Source organism: Crotalus tigris, unplaced genomic scaffold (genome assembly GCF_016545835.1).
Source record: "Crotalus tigris isolate CLP2741 ecotype Arizona unplaced genomic scaffold, ASM1654583v1 scf7180000017987.690289119674:8195010, whole genome shotgun sequence".
NCBI lineage: Eukaryota > Metazoa > Chordata > Lepidosauria > Squamata > Viperidae > Crotalus > Crotalus tigris.
Window position 1 is genome coordinate 6024526 of NW_024096758.1, and position 20897 is coordinate 6045422.

General features: G+C 41.5%; 1 protein-coding gene across 1 annotated transcript in view; it reads left to right on the plus strand.

The window, feature by feature from the left end:
- Positions 1 to 394: 394 nt before the first annotated feature.
- PITPNM3 (PITPNM family member 3) overlaps positions 395 to 20897 on the plus strand; it is a 127764-nt gene continuing 107261 nt past the window's right edge. The window contains exon 1 of the mRNA XM_039346192.1: positions 395 to 1233. Coding sequence (XP_039202126.1) covers positions 1200 to 1233 — 34 coding nt within the window. The 5' untranslated portion in view covers positions 395 to 1199. The remainder of the gene's footprint in view (positions 1234 to 20897) is intronic.

Below are 20897 nucleotides of genomic sequence, written 5' to 3' on the forward strand. Positions count from 1 at the left end.
GGGATATCCCCGCCAGCATACAGGTAGTCCTTGACTTACAAGTTTCTTTAGTGACCATTCGAAGTTATAACAGCACTGAAAAAAGTGACTTATGATCATTTTTCACACTTACGACTGCTGCAGCATCTCCATGGTCATGTGATCAAATTCAGATGCTTGGCAACTGAGTCATATTTCTGATGGTTGCAGTGTTCCAGGATCATGGGATCACCTTTTATGACCTTCTGACAAGCAGTCAATGGGAAAGCCAGCCTCACTTAACAACTGGGTTACTAATTTAACCAATGCAGTGACTCATTTAATAACTGTGTCAAAAAAAGGTAGTAAAATGGGGAAATTCACTTAACAAATGTCTCGCTTAGCAACATAAATTTTGGCCTCAATTGTGATCCTAAGTCAAAGATTACCTGTATCTTTAATTTCAACAACCCAGATTCCTTGGGATTTCCTACAGCAAGGGTATTGCCATAATTCCAGAACTGGAAAGATAAATGCATTGAGTTCATTCACACAACACAACATGGTTACTGAATTTGCCCGTACTGTGAGTTTGCACAATATACCGCTGTCTAACTGTCTTATAACCTGATCACTTCCCATTCCAGCCAAGCTTAACATATCAAACGAACACAGCCATCGCTAAATTTTCTTTCAAGCCGGTTGTGCAGACATCCCTTTGAGAATGCGCTCTGTACATGCTCAGGACCTCCTTCTTGCTCTGGACACGGAAGATCCTCCCATCGAGTTTGGTCTCAACGACGCGTGGGGCAGAGTGAGAAGAGCCGCTGCGAGGGCGCCGATCCCTCTTCCGGCCCTCCGCCGGTGCTTTGCCACAGGGGCGTGACAGCGGGTGCAGCTTCTCCAACTCAAGGTTTCTGCCTGGCTGCGCGGCGGCTCAACCTGCAGCTGCTGCAGCAGCCCTGCGCCACCGGGAGGGTGCCGTCAGTTTGGGGCCTCGGCTCGGGGTGGGTCGGCAGCCCCTCCCCAGCCGCTTAAGGAGACCTCTCCCCTCCCCGCGAATTGGCGGCTGTGCCTTTAAAGGAAGGGGGGCGGCGGTGCGAACAGCAGCAGCTCCTCCAGCGCTGAGCGGGAGCCTCTGTCAGGCCGGGGATCGAGACGCAGTTTCTCCGCTGGAGACGGCGCGCAAGCGGCCAGGAGAGGCGAACGGGGAGGCGCTGCGCTGGACAGCATAAGAGGCGATGGCGACCGACCCGCCGCCGCCGCCGCGCCCAGGTGAGCTTTTGCGGCGCAGCTTCTGGTTCCCTCGCACGTGCCCCGTCTCCGCCTCGCGGAGCGGCAGCTCGGTAGCCGAGGCGTTGCCGAAAGGGTGGGTGGCGAGATGTTCCCGAGCACGTGCAGAGCGCTATGGATCAGGAGCGGCGCGCGGGAAGGGGGTCTTTCCCCGCGAGAGTTCCGCGGCCTTGGGGATTCTTCACCCTCCGCGCCAAAGCTGGGGCAGGGCGCCTTGTCGGCAGTCTGCGAAAGCGGCGCGCCCTACTTCGAGTAGTTGGAGCCTTGGTCGCGTTCCGTCTCTTTCGAATCCCTCTGGATTCCATTGCGGCTCTTGTTCTCGGCCTCTAAATGCGAGGACTCTGAACATGTATGGAGTGCTTTTCTGCTGTTGTGGCAGGAAGGTGCAGTTCCTCTGTTGCTTACTCCTGTATACTGTATATTGGTCTATTCAGCAGACTGCGCCACCTGCTTCAAATACAAATAACAGAGTGAGACACCTTTTAAATTTCTTGGGGTCTCGGTAAAGCCCGCTGCTTTCATAGGCATTGTCCTGGCACGTCATCCTGCGGGGTCAAGGGAATTTATTGAAGTTGGAAACCTGGATCTTACTCCCCTATCACTTTCCCAGGTGCAATTCTTGCTCTGGTTGGGCTTCCTTCCGAGGGAAGTTGAGGAAGGTTGATAGCTTTTTCTGACACTTGAATTTATTAATAGGCAGGTTAAGCAGAACAGAATGCATATTATAACTTTGCCAGGGAACTGGCAAATCCACTGACCCTTTATCACAGCTTTCCAGAGAGTAAAATAGCACCCCTGTGAATGCATAGCGCTGTCAAGTCTCGGGATGAGACCTGGATGTTTTTAGCTGGGACAGAAAGGTTCTCCATTGCAGTCTTTTGTATGGCAGTGGAGAGAAGAATTGTGAGCAATCTGACAATTAGCCAGGAAAAAAGAAAAAAAAAACCAATTTTTGCCAGAATTATTACTGCAATCCCCAACAATATTTAATAATAATTCTTCTGTGGCCAAGTTTCCAGTTTTGTAACACCTGTATGACATGTGTCTCTATTAACCTCCATCTACTTTTGCTAGTGTTTGGCTTCACGTTTAAATGGTAAAATAAGCACTTTGTTCTCCAGGGTATGTGTGTTCAGTTTCAGATTACTAGGAAAGGAAGGCAAGAGGAAACCACATCCCCACCGCTCCATACAAACATGGGTTGCAAAAGAGAATGACGTTCCCTCCCCGTCCGAAATTTGTTGATTTCCCCCCTTGCTCAGGAGGTGTGTTTAGGATTGACAGAAATATACAGAGAACCAGGTCTTTCTGCCTTGCCAACTGGGATTTCATTGCATGATGCCCAGCTTTGCCATGACAACTCTGATTCTGTAACATGCTCACTTCCCTCCAGGTATCTTCTACAACATTCCATCTATTCTGTGGCTCTACTTTGGTTCCTTTTGAATTTGGAAATGTTCAGATGAGGTAGAATGGAGCCCAAGCTGACTGGCTTCTAAGGGTCTTCATCTCCTGATGCCTGATGCAAAAGTGAATGGGGTTGCCTTTATAACTAATGTTTCATTATTTTATCCCACTTCCTATGCATTAGAATTTTTAAAAGTAGTGCCATTTCTGGGTTTGCTGTTCCTTAAATGCCACATGAAAAGTTAAGGTACCTAAGTGATATATATTGCTTATTTTGCAAGCTAAGAACAGCGCAGTAAAATATAGGTGTTTCCGAAATGGGAATTCACAATAGCTGAAAGCTCTTTGGTTTTCTTTTCAGAAAGCACCACCTGGCCCTTGGATGCTTTGGGCAAACCTTGGCAAGAGTTATCACTTAAATTAACTAAGCTGACTTCCATCTATTTCTTTGCCCTTTGACAGGCTGGGTTTACTTCCCTGTCCTCTGATGGACATTTCATTCCAAAGGCATGCAAGGTTCTGATCACTAACTGATCGTCCATTTGTAGTAATTAAAGTGAGCTGATCTGCAAGAAAGATTTTTGCAAACTAAAGCTCCAAAATACAGAAAGTCCTCAACTTACAACAGCTTCAAAGTTCCAATAGCACTGGAAAAACTTACTTATGACCATTTTTCACTCTTGCCACGCATGCAGCATCCCTGTGGTCATGTGATCAAAATTTAGATGCTGGGCAACTGGTTCATCTTACGATGGTTGCAGTGTCCCGGCTCATGTGATTATCTTTTCTGACTTTCTGACAAACAAAGTCAATGGGGAGAAGCCAGATTCACTTAACAACCCGGTTACTAACTTAATGGCAGTAATTCGCTCAACATCTGTGACAAGAAAGATCATAAAATGGGGCAAAACTCACTTAACAACTGTCTCACTTAGCAACAGAAATATGGGCTCAATTGTGGTCATTCGCTGAAGACTACCTGTAATAGTTTGGATGTTCCAGTCTCTCTCGTTCAGAGATGTCAACAGTCTCTATGACTTTGGGAAGATTGTATCTCAGCTGTAGCCCCCTACGTCTACCCTGGAACTGGGAAACTGAGGCAGCAAATAAATTACCCAGATATACAAAGAATTCTGTAGTGAGCAACTGAATAAGAGCACTGGGCTTACATTTAAAGCAGGAGGCATGTGAATATAAGGAAAGTGCTCGGATTTGGCATTAATGGTGTTATAAGAAAGCTGGCTTTTCTTTCTCTTTTAATCAGTCTGTCTCCGCCCCTGATTATGGCTTTCCTTTTAGGACATCGCTGTAGGAGCTAAAATGGAAGACACTTCCTCCAACAAGTGACAATGCTGTAGAAGGGTGTTCATGTGTGATATCACCGAGACACTGGCAATAAGGGGCAATTAAAGTTTCTTATGTCTTTAGTATTGTAGCAAAAATCTTTAATATGTTACTTGTTGGAGGCTAAAATTCTCACCGGCTCAAGGTTGACTCAGCCTTCCATCCTTCCGAGGTCAGTAAAATGAGGACCCAGATTGTTGGGGGCAATAGGCTGACTCTGTAAACTGCTTAGCGAGGGCTGTAAAACACTGTGAAGCTGTACATAAGTCTAAGTGCCATTGCTAAAGCTGGCTGTTTGACCTGTAAAACAATAAAGGGAAACAGAAAGATATTAGCCAAGGTACTTTCCTATTGCCATTTTATGAATCATTCCTTTTTTTAAAAAAAATCTGCCTTAAAGATACTTTTACTCCCTTTTCTGGACTAGATCATATAGCTGTCTTAACATCTGTTTCAAAGTGAAGCAAGCATCTCCCAGTTTTGTTCAGAAAATGCTAAGGAGATGAACCTCAAGAGTTTGCACAATTTCTGATGGATTTTCTTGGTTTCTTGCTGAGGACTTCAGAAAAGTCTCAGGAGAGTCTTTATATAATGGGTTTTGCTTTGACCTCGCAGAACAGGAAAAACAACTTGAGCTTTTAGTTTTTCTAGGAGAAACAGGAAGGCAGAATCTGCCTGGTCTTGAAGGATGTCTGGCATCCACCACTGGGTTGGTTCCAGTTGGAGGCCAGGGTTTGATTTTTTTTTCACTTCATATGGACAGGAGTGACCTCTTCCTCTTTCCATAACTAACTGCCACTAATATTGATTGCTGAAATCTTTGAGGAGAGGAGAGGAGATTGCTGAAATCTTTGAGGCATAGTGCTGAGTATATCATTTGGATAGGCAATGATTTGATTGTATACTGCACCAGGAAATACATGGGCTAGAAAATAAAAATTAAAACATGACTTCCATATGGTTGCCTTGAAAACTCATGAATATGTCCCTGAAGTTATCTGGGGTCAAATTCTAGTTAGAAGGTTTCTTTAGCTACATATGCATAGCAGCAGCTGAAAAAATTAATCACTGTGGCTGGGAATTTAGAATTCATAATGTTCATGTTCATAATAGCACATGGGAATCTGCTCCAGAATGTTTGCAAGAGTCAGGTGTCGGAGGCATGACTTTCTCAAACATCCTGGAAATTATAATGCTCTAAAATATATTCTAAAATGTTCTGCACTTTCAGGAAACTGCAGCAAAATTCTTGTGGCTTCTATTCCAGCTGCTACTTAAGAATAAATTCTGGGCTTAGTTAGCATTTCCCCTCATCAAGTTGGAGGAAGATGGGTATGTATTTCATTTTTTTCTTCCAGCATATGGGAGAATTAAAAGCTAAATATTGTACTTCTGATAATCAAAGTACTAATATCAGTTTGTCACACATTGCCTTAACAGAGTCAATCTGCTTATTGTTATGCTTGATGTGTGAATCAGATCTTTCCAGTTTATAAACTTGGATCCATGGCACAACAGTCATGTTTCTATGAGCTGTAAAGTATGACTTAATGCTAGCTGTATTTAAAACATCTACCTAGCATATACAGCATCCCCTGTGTCAGGTTTAGCAGTGTTCCTGATTGGTGAGATATATTTTAGATCATAGTCATTTAATTGTTTTAATTTGCTTTATTGGTATTTTTTTTTTCTTTAATGATTTTGTATGCTGCCCAGATTCTCAAGTTTGAATTGGGTGGATATATACTGTAAATGTTCTAAATTTTGGCTGGCCATGGTTTGTTAGCCTCTTTTCTTTTTTGTAGACATCTCTACAACTTGGTGCTTGTTGCTGTTGCTTCTCCTCCTTCATGATTATATTTTTTTAAAGCTCACAGTTGCCCAAGATCTCACAATCACATGAAAGAGGTAGGAAAACACTAGTTTTTCCCAGTCTGTTTTCAGAATAAAACTCTTACTGCACTTCAGTGGGAGTGAGAGCTGAAATAGAAGCATGAAAAAGATAGATACCACTGTGGGAATAACATTACAATCAATTAGTCCTGAACCCCATCTTATTTGCCTAGTGACATAGGCTCCTTAATTGTAACTTTGGCATTAGTGCAACCTCACATCTGGAAATGTTGTTTAAAGTAAGCTAAACTGCATTAAGCTTTGGTTAGTTTGGCTGGGTATTTCTGGATAAACAAATACAACTGATCTATTCATATGTTATGCCCATCAATCATATTATGGCTTAATGTGATGGTCTGGGTTATATGCTTAGAGAATGGCTTGAGTCCCACAACATGACACTATTTATATCTATTTAAGCTTAATGTAGCTTGTTATGTTCACTCAGCCATTCTCTGGGCATGCACAACCATATTAACTAGTTGGATCCATGGATGGGACTTAGACAGCTGAGCAATATAAATTACCTTATTGGGCAAACGCAACCAAACATATGAAACGCTAGCCTCTCTGGTTAAAGCCATCATGTGTTAGTCCAATGTGTGAACTCAGTTAATAATGGGAAAATCCTTTGCTGCTGAAACTCCAATGAGATTGAAACCCTCGTCTTTTGGAAGGGAGTGAGATGAAGGCCGGTTTGAGCAGAGTAGTGTTAGGGAGCCCGGCATGCTATCTCCAAGGCTGTTATTAACAGCAAGCAACAACATGGATTAGCCTAAGCAGCTTTAATTGAATCAGGGAAATTAACTTGTGGTATGACAGCTATCTGGCTTAATTGTTGAAGATCAGGTGTGAACCTCTGAAAATGTATTCATTTTTAGTTAAAAGACACAGAACTACACTGCATTAAAAAAAAAACACCTGGAAGCAAAGCAGCTGTTTGTGGGGTAATTATGGGTTTCTCAAGCAATATCCTTGTTTACAATCTCATCTTCAGGCTGTGGATGTGTGTTGGCATCTGAAGGAGAGAACTTCATTATTAGCAATTTGGGGAAGGGGCATCTTTCCTAATAAAGGACCAGCATTGTGGTTATAGCACTGGAGAGGATGAAGTATTCCATGTATACATTTCTCCTTGTTCCCATTATTTTTGAAAAGGAAGCAAGTAAGAGAAGAAACCACTAGATATGAACTTGGGAGAATAGCCTTGATCTTCTAAGGCATTTCTAAGCATTTTGTTTTTCCTAAAGGATGAAGATTGGCTTCTCCCAAGAGGTTCTGCTTTGTATTTGTCTGTTTTGGAAGAAAATCCAAAGAAAAAGAAACATACATATCTCTTTGGACAGATATGTGTTTTTTTTCACCTGTTTTTTCTTGTGGAGTAAAATTGTTGGGTAGAAAGTCCCAGCTGATAGCATTGCTAATACATGGATAGTGAGCAGCTTTGGCTTTTCGCTATATGTGGTGCAATAAAACATAGATAAGCCCAAACTGATTTGATACAGATGAGAGAGTTTGTGGAGAAGCAACCCTAAGGAGTTTCTTTACTGACAGGATCAGACTTCTGGGCTGGATCGGCACAAATATTGGTTTATCTTAATGAAGCTAAATTGTTGCATTTGTATATTAGAGTTTTATAGAACCTGCTCGGCCCAAACCGAGCAAACTACATGATGACTTAATGCAATCTATAAAAACTCATGAAGACTTGGGATCATACTAGACTAAGCTAAAATGAGGTTGGATGTTGGTAATCCAATGTCAAGGTTCCGATAGACAAGACCAAATAAATCAGAACTCCGAGGCTTGAAACGTCCTCAAAGAACATGTTTATTGGTCACATAGTATTGGCATGGTCAAAAGTGAAACCAAGTCTCAAGTCCCCTCCAAAATAAAACAATGGATAAAGGCTGGTTGGATGATCTTTTAATTTTGATTCTGACATCATTTGGACTTTCCATGGGGTGGGATATAGAGGCAAAGCAAAAGGCAATGGCAATATTTTAGGTACTTGCTGGAAATGTAGTTTCTCTAGGAAGGTATAGCGTTGTTACCTGTAGATTGTAGTTCAGTGTTGGTAGATATGTGTACTTTTTATGCAGATGAATCATACTTTCTTAGATTCTGCTGTTGAATTATAATAAGTATTTCTGGGACAGATGTTATATGTACTACTGTCAAATACAGATTGTGTTTACTCATCTTGCTGAGCTGTTATTTGTTTAATTATGACTAAATCACAATTGCCTGGATTTATACATTATGTTAAACTATAAACCATGATTCATAAATTACAACAGCAGATTTGCACAACATAGCCAAAATCCAAGAAGCCACATTGTGCTTTGGGGTGTGCCGTACAATAGAACACAGGTGTGAGAATTCAGAAAATTATTTCCAAACAAGCTAAAGAGGCCAGTCTTCTGGTAGGTTGGTTTGTTGTTGTTTTTTGCCCCAGATGCCCTTTTATTTATTTGCCTTCCAACTTGCCCTAGCCATTCTAGGAAGTTTACATATGGTTAAAAACATAAACACAAAGGAATCAAAAACCAAACACACCAATATCCAATACAGAAAATCGAGACCAACTACAGCACTCACATTCAGCTCATTATCATTTCTAGACAGGATCATCCAACACTTTGGAAAGTGCCTGCACAAAAACAGGATTGCTCGTTTAATCAGTCAAACTTTAATATGGCTAAATCAAGTTTTCAGGTCCTTATGAGAGGCCATCTGACTCTCAGGTAGGATGCTGTTCCACAGGGCAGGCTCTGTGATAGAAAGGGCATACTACCTAGGTTCCATAGATCAGGGCTTTTCAATCTTTTTACCGATTGTACCACTTTTAGGATATGGCAATATTCGAGTACCACCTAGCAAGGTGTCAAAAACTTGATGACCCAAAAAAAAAAAACCTGTTCAAAGTTGCAATTGCACTGAAATGACTTATGACCATTTTTCACACTTATGACCATTGCAGCATGCCCAGGGTCATGTGATTTATATTTGGATGCTTGGCAACTGATTCATATTTATAATGGTCACAGTGTTCCAGGGTCATGTGATCCCCTTCTGCAACCTTTTGACAAGCAAAGTCAATGGCAGAGCTGCTGGTGGCCAAGTGCTAAGGCAGGACTTCCTTTCCTCCCTCCCTCCCCTGCCTCCCTTTTTCTCATTCCCATCTCCTTCTGAAGGAAGAATTTGAACCCCCCCCCCCATATTTTCCCTCTTCCATATATTGATCAAACAAGGAAAGGCCTCCAGAGACAGAAAAGAAAAGCTGCTGAGTGAACTAGTTTAAAAAGGCACATTCCCCTTTAAGAATTATCTACTGGCTAGAAAGGAAAGTAAGGAGCGCAGCCGGCGCACTTAAGGAAGAAAAAAAAATGTAAGTACTGGCTGCCAGCTAAGGCAGCCTCCCCAAATGGCTCCATTCATAAGTAAAGGAATGCAACAGGCAAAATCCATTCAGGAGAAAAATACTTCGAAATCCCTTGCAGCAAAACTTACAGCTAACAATAGCAGAGCAATAGAAGCTAACACCAGCCATCAGCCATCAGCCAAATAGAAATGGCCAAACACTCCTTAAGAACACAAAGCCCTCATTGCACAAGTCCCAGAACTTCAAAGTCACAAAAGCACATAAGAATCCTTCCACTCTCCATCTCCTTCCCTCTTCCGTGCCTCACCTCCAGCCATTGCTGCCTTTTTTCACTCCTCTTGGAGGGCGATCCCTCCCCCGCTGCATTTCTTGCCTGTTTGCTGCTGCCGGCACAGGTGGCTGCCACAGCAGTTGTAGATCGGCTCATGGCCAGCCTGCTTGATCTCCTCTCCTCTCCCCTCCCCTCCCCCTCCTTCTTCTTCTCCTCCTGTGCAGCTGACTCTGCCTCCTCCCAAGGCTGCTGCTTTTTCTCTCTCTCCCTCTCCTGCCCAAACTGCCTCCTTTTATAGGCTCTCCTGTCTCCACCTCCCTCCTCCTTTCTCATGGGGGAGGGTGAGCCAGAAGTGAGCCTGGGGACTTTGCAGCTCCAGAGGACTTTCTCACTGCAAGTCCTTGTCTGTGCTGGCTCTTTCCCTCCCCCACTACACTTGGCTAGGCAGGGCTGCGTACCACCTGCCACTCATTAATGTACCACAAGTGGTACACGTACCACTAGTTGAAAAGCCCTGCCATAGATGATACTGTCTCATAGACAGCATCTGAAACATGCCCATTATATTCAGTCACATAGGATAAACAGACATATTGTAGAAAGGCAGTCTTGCACACAACTGCATGGAGGTCTTCCAGCTTGATGACTCATGTTTTGAATTACACCAGGTAGCCTATAAGAAAGCCAGGGCAGCTTGTAATGTTGCAGATAATTTGATTATCTACCATCAAGCTATCATTGATTCTTAACCACATAGATTTTCTCCATGATGATCTGTCCTTAACCAGATCTTTCAGAACTTCCAACATACACTCATCATTCCTGTAACTCAGGGGTGTCAAATTGCCGGCCCACGGGCCGGTCGCATCACTGGGAAACTGCACCTACCCATTGCCGGCAATGGGGAAAAAGCTCTGATACGTTGTGCAACGTCACATGATGTCGCGAGTTTGACATGTCTGCTGTAACTGATTCTATCCATCTTATCCCACAGTGCACTCATAACTATCTGCACAACTGTATTTTAAACCAATTGCAGCTCCCAAGTGGTCTTCAAGCAACTCTGTGTGTAGTGTATTGCATTAGTGCAAATGGGAGGTGACCAAGGCATAAGCAACCATGAGCAGGGTCTCTTCATTCAGGAAGATGCATAGTTTGCATACAAGATGGATGTGTAAAGTGGACCTGCTGGTCATGGCTGCTATCTGCAGGAGCCATGGAGGTCTGCTGGGGTGTGTCTGTGTGCAATCACATTCAGAACAAAGATGGAAATTACCCAGAACCAGTGAACCTCAAAACCCACAATCACTTAGTGTTGCTCAATTAAACTGAAGCTTGATCTTTCCCATCCAGTTCCTCACAGTGCTGGATTTTATCATTACCTCTCTTCCCCTCTTCCTGTTGTCAGTTACTAATGAATTTGATTGTTTCGCACTTGATTTGGGTTCTCGTTGCTTTTCTTTCATTTTTTATTATTGTTAGATTTAGAGCAACATATCTATGAGCTGTAGTTTGTGTGGCTTCTGTGAATGATACGCAGTTGAAAATACATGCAAATGTTACGCAGATTTGCAAAGTAACATGTGAACCTTAAGAGCAGATAGGAGCTGAAATGAGGCAATGCTGTATTTTTCAGAGGCAGGAGAGACTTCCCCATTCTCAGATACCTTCTGTAAGACTACTTGAGAACATCATCAGGGTAAATTAACCTCAACCCTTTCAGAAGAACCTTGTCCCTGGAGTGAACTGGTTGAACAGAAGCTCATTCATAACAATCCTTTTTTGATAGATTGGATGGCTTAATAGGGAAATTGCACATTTAGCCAAAGATATTAATCACACAGCAAGGCATTTAACATCTACATTTTAAGCAGTATCCCTGCAAGAGATGCAAAATTTGAGCTGAACAAACACATACAGAGATTTCTGTCTTAACCAGGGAGGCCAGAGGTATTTATCCACATTTTGTGACTGTTGCTCACTTTTGTAAGCATTACCTGTCATTTGTTCAGCTGATGTTCTTGTCAGGTTGTCTCTTCCAACATTGACCAAAATTCAGAATGACTATGCAAGGTTGGCTGTGCAGCATTGAGTCAAGAATTAAAAAAAATGGGTGAACACCTTAGCCATGTCTGTAAAAAAAGCAGTGAAAAAATATGGCAAGGGATGTAGATGATTGTAAGCATAGATAATATTTCACTTCTCCCCACTACAAAAAGGGAGTCCTGTTTTCAAATATTATCCAGTGCCTTCTAACAAGAGCAAAAAAACCTCCCTCTTCCTTCCTTGGTGAATGGCCGCAAAGCTGCTGGGAGAGTCACCCTGGCTCTGGTTGGGCTCTGATTTTGGCCCCTGTGGCCTTTAAGGAGGGAGGGGCAGGACAAGAGTTGCACTGGCTGCTTCACTGAGTGGTGAGTGAGCAGTTTCCATGACAACAAAGGCTACTCTGAGATCTTCACAAGCCAGCCTTGCTTACTTTGGGGGGGGGAGAAAGAGGAGGAAAAGGAGAGTTTCAGCATTTTTCCGAAAAGTTGGGATTTTCCTCTCTGAATCATAAAGAGAAGGGTCTAACCAGTGGTTAAATGGAGGCAATGTGAAGGAATTTGAAGCTTTTTGTGTCTCCAGACAACTCTTTGTGAAGGTAGGCAATCATGGTCTTTACCTCAGAAAGTGTTAGGAGAGTGAAATGTAGAGGGAGGTGGACTCTGTCTATCACCATTACAGTATATCTCTGAAGGATACAAACTCCAAGAGAAAACAAAGACAGTGACTTTGATTTTGGTTCCCTCCTTTGCTCCAGGAACACCTAGGGAAAAGAGTGCTTACAGTGGACATTGTTTTTTTTTTTAAAAAAAGTAGACAAACTTGATATAATCACTTATTTATTTATTTATTTATTTATGAGACTTATATACCGCTTTAAGTGCAAGCACTCTCTAAGCGGTGTACACCGGTAAGCAATGTGTGTGTATATGTATGTATGTGTGTGTGTGTGTGTGTGTGTGTATATATATATATATATATATATATATGTTTTCTGAGGTTTTCGCGGGTATTTGTATGTAGGTCTTTGATTGTTCGGGTTTTCTCCCACGTAAAATTGGAAGTGTCTTGGTGACGTTTCGACGAAGTCCCATTCGTCATCTTCAGGCTGGTGTTTTCAGCTTCGTGCTTCGAGGAGCACGAAGCTGAAAACACGACCCAACAATCTGGGTCCTCATTTTACCTACCTCGGAAGGATGGAAGGCTGAGTCAACCTTGAGCCGGTGAGATTTGAACCGCTGATCTGCTGAACACAGTCAGCTAAAGTGGCCTGCAGTACTGCACTCTAACTGCTGCGCCACCTCGGCTCTTAGAGAAACAGAATGCTTGGGAACCGTCCACTGCAGTGCTTTAGAACATAGAATATCATCAGAGTTGGAAGGGACTTGTCCTCATTGTCAGGAAAATCTTTATCTATGGATGTCCTGCATTATGTAGGAGACCAGATGATCTGTAACTTCCCCCTCCCAAATGTTTTTGATTCTGCTAGTTAACAATGTAGCCTTTTGAATTAAATAGGGAATAATGTTGAGAGGAAAGTGTTGAAATTAAAGTCGAGTTAATCAGCGACCTGGAAGCGACTAAAATATTATTGATGCACATTCAAATGTCTGACATATTTAATTCAGAGTATTCCTTTTATTTTTCTAGGGAGTTGGGGTAAATTTGAAAGAGGTATAACTGCTTGTGATGCATCTTCTGTCCTGTTGTCACTTCTAGGTAAAAAGCATTCACAAGGGGTTTTTTTTTTTTTACACATACATTTCTTTTAAAAATGCCAAGTTTTGATAAAAAGTGACAGTGAGAAATGAAGTTTTTCCAAAAAAATGTTGTCTTTAGTATTTGGAGAATTTTCTTTGTCCCTGTGTTTTATGTCAAATAAAATTTGCAAGTTTTTTTAACCATGCCATAAAGGTGTAAAATGTAAATAATTATTTAACAAGGAAGAAGTATCTCCATTTAAACTTAAAGGGGTAAAATGTTGCCTATCTCCAATTTTGGCTGAGCTCTAGGCCAAATCATCTAGACGCTTTCTCATTCTCTATGAGTTATATTAATAAGCCATTAAGATGGCTTTATTTAATTCCCTTCAGCGTGGTGGTGAAACTGGATGTGATGTTGAAATGTGTTTTGTGGTGGAGGGAATCCTTGGCTCTCTGTGGTCCAAGCTGTAACTCATCTGGTGTGGATGCTCTGAGTTTTCAGAAGGCACAGAAAGATGATTGTCACTATAAATAGAATGCACAATTTAACAGGAAAAGTAGAATCAATACTGTACAGTTGAATGATCTGCAGCTTGATTGGCTTTGATGATGAAGTATCTCTGTTCTTTCTCTATCCAGATTATGTAAAAACAGACTGTCCAAAAAGCAAAGAAGGAGAAAAAGGGGTGGAGGAGGATAGTTGGGACTTTACAGGGAAGAAAAGAGGATGCCCCTGAAAAATTCAAGGAGAGGAGTAATTTTGTTAACTGAGGTTCTTTTACCCTGACTGCCATATAAAATTGGATTTTTGCCATTAAATATCTGTTAAATATCCAAATTACTGTGCTTTCTGCTCTCTGCAGCAACAGGGGAGAAGCATATCTTTCTGTGGTAGTTGCCCGCTCAGACCTAATATTGTACATAATCCTTTTGTACCATGCTGCTGCAGCTATAAGCCAAAAGGACTGCTGTGTTTCTTTTTGCTACCATAGCACCCAGAGTTTGATAGGTGAAACCCTGCAGCTGCCCTTGTTTTCATCGATTATTGGCTTCTTGGCTTTGACACAAGTTGTGATGTTTAAACAGCATATGCTACATAAGCTTGGTTCTCCAGGAGAGAGGGAGAGAAAGAATGAGAATGATTGAGAATACTCCTGGAAAAATAAATATTTTTCAGGGTGTTAGAAAGTTTTGTTGTCATGGCTTAATGCCTGTTGAATTTGGCTTCTGCCTGGGTTACCTGCAGTCCTTATTGGCACAAATGCTTAATGAGACTCTTGACTGCAAATAGGACTTGAACTTTTCAAAGTATGTGCAGTGACCTTCTTTTCTAATACAGACTAATTTGTATCTCTTATGAAAGCTGTCTGTGCTTTTGAGTTGCAAAAGAGTTCACGCAAGAAAGATGTTGTGGTACCTTCTATAAAGGGAAGGTGGGCTTAGCCCATATAATAATAATAATAATAATAATAATAATAATAATAATAATAATAATAATAATAACAACAACAACAACAACAATGGTGCATTGGAAGATCTGCAAAAAATATCATTTGTCTGTAAGCAAAAACTGGTGGGATCATAAAATAGAGAAAGTCATAGAAAATGATAAAATTAAACTGCTCTGGGACTTCAGAATTCAAACAGACAAGCACCTGAAACATAACACCCCAGACTTAACAATGGTCGATAAGAAAGACAAAAAAGTCTGGATAGTGGACGTGGCAGTGCCTGGAGACAGCAGAATAGACGAGAAAGAACTGGAGAAGATAACAAAATACAAAGACCTACAAATAGAAATAGAAAGACTGTGGCAAAAGCAAGCAAGGTAGTACCAATAGTAATAGGCTCCTTAGGTGCAATCCCAAAACAACTGGAGCACCACTTGAACACCATTGGCATTGACAAATTCGCTATCAGTCAATTGCAAAAGGCGGCCTTATTAGGAACTGCTTCCATCCTGCGACGATATCTGTAATACCATCAAACATCCACATCTGCCTATCCCAGATCCTGGGTAAGGACTCGATAGGTAGACAAAATGCCAAATCCAGTCTGAACATCTGGCTGACTGTGCGATGATCGATAATAATAATAATAATAATAATAATAATAATAATAGTAAAGTTGGAAGGGATCTTGGAGGTCATCTAGTCCAACCCCCTGCTCAGGCAGGAAACACTATACCATTTCAGACATTTGCCATTCATTTCAGAGAAGCTTCAACTGAGAATTCCAAAGCTCGTCCCCAGAAGGATTGCTCCCTATCTAACTCTTTGCTTTGCAGCAATGCAAATGTTCCCCTTAGTTATGGGCAATCGGGTTTCTATTTGGTTTGGTTTATGGCTGTGGCTATCTTATAGCAGAGTACCAATGATAGCATTTTTTTTAAGCTGCTGTCTCAGGTTTCTGATCTTCATTAAGCTTTTTTTAATTCTTTGGCCAGAGGCAAAATATTTTATTCCAGATAAGTCAGGACAAATTATGTAGCATAGTAGGAAAACTCTAACCTGAGGAAACTTATGTATGGCAGATGAGAGGTGCAAATGACTTATGAAACTTTTGCTAATGGAGATCCCATTCCATGTTATATTTGAGAAGCATATGAGTGGAAAGTCTGTAGATGGCGTGAATGATTGCCAATTTCTTTTCATAGATATGTTTGAACTCTCCAGAAAATAGTATTTTCTCACTGCAAACTGGAACTTCCTTTGTAATTCAGTCTTGTTGATACCCTTCCATACATTGTTGATTGCTCTTTTGAACCTGTATTTCTGCAGTTCCCACACAAAATTATCATGGGCTTATTTCCTATATGACTCTAGCATTCAGTTTGTTGACAATCTGTTGATGCTCATATTTAGGAAGTTAGTGATGCTTTTTCACTTTCTAAACCTGCCAGTTCCTATTTCACTGACTTTGGGATCTTCAGTGGCTGCAGACTCTAATCTATATTTAAATGTACTGGTGATGGCTCTGTTCCCTGTCTTTGTAGAATTAGGCAAAAGCTTTATACTTTCTTTATTGTTTTGTCTTTTATGTTTAGTTTACTATTCTATACATTTCTGATGTTCTTGTGCATGGATCAGGTATTGATTCAAAGTCACAAACTCAAAGCAACAGACAGGCTCAATTCATATAGTATGTTAGAATCAGATCAAATTAGATGGAGTGGTTCGAACCTTAATCATTTGGGGGAATGTAAGCCATTAATATAAGTCATCCTTAGCTTTATTAGTTTCTGAATAGCTTGTTGTATGAACTTAGCAATTGTGTGTGTGTGGGGGGGGTTACATCCTGATTTAAGTATCAGAGAGTTATATGAATCCAGACAGCAGCTTCTGGAGTAGTGAATCCTCTGCTTAGGTAGAATAAATATATACTGTAGCTACATACCTGAAAGTTCAGTCTTTTTATTAGCCATTGCTTTATCTTGCCCTAGCCTTGCTACTCATCCTCTTGATATACATGGCACCTACTTCAGTGGTAGTTCAGTCTGCTTCATCCCTTACTCTGATTGGACTGATGGAATAGACATTTCTCTGAAATGGTCTAAGGACTCCTGCTTGAGCAGGGGGATGAACTAGAAGACCTCCAAGGTCCCTTCCAATTCTATTACTCTGTTATTTTCTGGACCAGCTCTGGAGTTTGAGCTGAAATGTTTATGTATTCAGCCATCTCCATAGAAGAACCAGGTCTGTGTGCAGTTGATTGGCAGTAATCAGCCTTTGGATCAACCAGGCTACCTTGCCTTATAAACTTGCTACAGAACATACTTTGTTTTCTTATGTTGATAGCATGTCAGACTATAATGTGTTCATTGTACTTCTTTGTGAGTATGCCATGTAGTCTTATCTTGCATTAGACTGTTTTATCTGCACTAAGTATTTTCTACTCCAACTAGCTTCAGGCAAAGGAAAGTTTTCTCATTTTGCTACAATGGCTTTGATTTTTCTCTCTCAAAAGGCAGGATCCAGGTAGAATTCGTTCCTCTCAGCAAAAGGATAAAGGCTGTATACCTGCATACACCCAGTCACAACACAAACAGCCTTTTTCTACCTTATCCCCATGTTACTTTCATGTAATTTTCAGCTCATGAGTGAGATGCTTTTAAGTTATCTCTAGCTTTACTAATGTTAAAATAATATTTTCCCCCTTACCTCAATAATATAAGCAGCTTCAAGATGCATCCAATCAAATCACTTGACTTAGCAGGCAACTCAGATGACTGGCAGTGATGAAGCAGAATTTTATAAGCAGGATAAGGATCAGCAAAATGGGACAGTAAATGTCATGTTAATAAATGTTTCTGCCAACCAAAGTATCGGTAAATAGCACTAATTTTCTTTTGGGAATGACCTATCAGTTCCCTTATAGCAGAGGTCCGTAACCTTTTGGGCACCAGGGACTGGTTACGTGGAGAGGAGTTTTTCTGTGGACCGGAGGCTGCGTGGTTTTGTGTGCTGCCTGCATCCTTGGATGGGTTTTCCTGTTTTGTGCGGACCAGTTGCTGGCATGCCATGGGCTGGTACTGGTCCATGGACCAGGGGTTGGGGACCCCTGCCTTATAGAATCAATGGGAGATGAAAGCAATGGTAGATTTCCCATAGCTGCAGCTTATTTGTTTATTCTGAAGAGCTGAAGGGCTAGGGTGGGTTCACTGAGTTCCCCATCTTGCCCTCTTTCTTTTCCCAAGTTTAGCTTTGTTGTTTTTGTTAACAGCATATTGTTCCACATTGTTTGGTGTATTCTGAATTGCCCAGAATTGTTTGGAGTCAAACAGCATCAAGTCATTCAGTCAATCAAATAGTCTCTCACAGTAGACCAATGGAGCTTTCAGATTTATAGTATGTGAATTGGTGCAGAAGAATGGCTGAAAATGTTGACTTTCTGGATCTTGCAAGGTTTGGACTGCAGTGACTGGGCAGAAACCCTTGTAAGGCTGTTGGTTGAGAAGTTCTGATCTTTGGCTTAATTGTCAAGTATTAATAAAGCACAACTCAGTTCTCTTACTCCTTTTTTGTTTGCTACCCCCTCTCCCCTTCCTCTCTGAAATTGTAGCAAAGTTGCATGCACGGTTCCCAAATTAGTGTCTGATATCACCCTGGAACTTGACATGCTGTGGAACGCAGCTAGCTGGCTTGCGTCAGCAGAAGCTCATTGGCATTCTCTCTGGTGCTTTCCTTCTCATCAGCATGCGCAGCAAGTCTCTGCTTGGGTTATTTTTAGGCTTCCAAGTTTTAGCCAAATTAAGATTCTTCATTTTCTCCTACCTCTATGGTTGTGCTTACAAGTCTAGTACATGAAGATTATATGCTTGGTAATAAGGTCTGCGAAATGACCTTTAGTTGGGCTCACTGAGGCTGAAATCAACTTGAAATGTCAGTTCATTGCTTTGGAATTATTGATCATGTGCAGAGTGCGTTTCTCCTCATAATTGCAGAATTTGATGGAAGAATAACTACTCCCTTCCTTTTTAGAAACCATGCCTTGATTGAATGCTGTTTTCTTATGCAAAAAAGAAAAAGGTTATGATGCTAAATCAGTCTGCATGGAAAAAAGGGACGCTTGTCTGAGAGAGATATAAACTGGAGCATGGTGAGAGGTTTGTTCTTTTTATCCTTTCTAACAAACAGAACGTTGGACAGAAAATAAGTAATGGGATTTGCAAGTCTGTCGGTCCATCTATCTGCCTGCCTGCCTGCTCATCTCTCTGGGTGTCAGCAAGATAATGCTGCAAAAACTGAACAAAACAGGACCAAATTTGGTATGGTAAAGAAACCAGCCCCCCCCCCAAAAGATTTTAAAAGGGCTGGGTCTAGTTATGTGCTGCACACACAAAAAAACACCATTGAAGTGTTGTTGACAGCTCCACTCTAAGCCTCTGCTCCATCGTGCTGACAGGACCCAAGTGGAGAACATTTTCTCAGTGCACAGATACACAGATGCACCCTAAGAGGAACAGCAGACTCATTTACAACACATTAATTTGTTACTCAGAAGAAAGTACAGGTGCCTCCTATGGTTACTTCTGGTAAAGGGAGTGGAAAGAATTCAAGAAGACATGCTCCGCATGCTTTTCCTAACCTGTTTATTCTTGCCAATTCAATGGAATGCTGGAACGTAATTATTAAATAGGCTTAGGGTTTTGTCTTTTTTCCCCCTCTGTGCTAGTATACATTTTTGAAATCTGATCAGACGAGACAAAATTTGTTTGGGAGGGAAAGGAGAAATTTACAAAAGAGAGATCATGTTTGGTAAGGCATAAGGTTAGGCCAGGGCCTTCAGAGGAAAACATTCCCCTCCCCCACACACACCCCAAACCCTCCAATGCTCCTATGGAGAGGCCTTTGGACGGTGACCTGGAATGATGGCGGTGAGAACACATTTTAAGCTCCCTCCTCATTAGACCCAGAACAGCCCATGTGCAGTCCCTCCCCATGTTTTTCACCTACATAGTAAACCTATAGCTGCTGGTAGCAAGTTGGTTGGAAGAAACTCGAGAAACTATGTTCTGCATGATTTCCTTAACTTGTTAGTGTAATGAAACAAACATAAAGCCCACATCAAACTGCCCTTAGTTTATTATCTGCACTGTAAGTTCAGTCTAATTGAGTGTTGGTGACTGCAGGGCTCTTTTTGGGTGGGGGGGTTCTAATTCCATCTTTATTATTTTTATAGATAATTCAGGGTGGCGAACATACCTAATACTCCTTCCTCCTCCTAGTTTCCTCAGAGCAACAACCCTTTGAAGTGAGTTGGGCTGAGAGAGAGTGACTGGCCCAAAGTCACCTAGACGGCTTTCAAGCCAAAGTTTGCGGAAGTGGGATGGTAAATTTCAGGGCATATGATTATTTCAGATAGGAAAATACATACTTGCTTCACGCAGTAGATCTTTGTACAGTTAGAACCTGAAAGGCTCTTGAAATAAATAAAATGCATGTATGTTAACAACGGTGTTTCTTTCAGTTGCTCATCCATTGTTTCCAATAAATGTGCCATTTAAATGCAAGTAAGTCCAAACAAAAGACACTGTTTCACGTATGACATGCTGTTTTTCCCCCTTGTTATTAAGAATCTTACCAAAACAATAACCACCCTTTCTCTACTTTGATAACTTTTTTCATTGCCTTGAAATTGTACTTGTTTCACATCACTAATCTGGCTATTTTTTTCCCCCGAGTATCAAATGCTTTGTATGCTGTCCAGAGGAAATAATGGAGAACTACAGTAATAATATTTTTCAAAGGTTTTTGGATAGGCTTTTATTTCAGAGTCTTTTAACTAGCTATCTGGTTATAATGGCAAGGCTGGAAACAGGCAAATCTTGTGACCCTCTTTTTGTCTCTAGAAATAATTCTGCGGGGGCTTCTGAGAGCGCAGCTGACGTGCATGATTCTTGTTCCTCTGTTTGGGTGTGAATAGGCTTCTTGTTTTGTCATTTGTCGGTTTTGTCTGATTTAGTATCCTGCAGGATTCTGTAGAAGCACAGTGCACCCCATGTGGCAAACAGGAAGCATGAGAAGGCAGCAACTCATTAAAACAATCTAACTGAGCTTCTGCAAACATTTGAGTATTTGGAACAGAAGGTGTTAGTGTG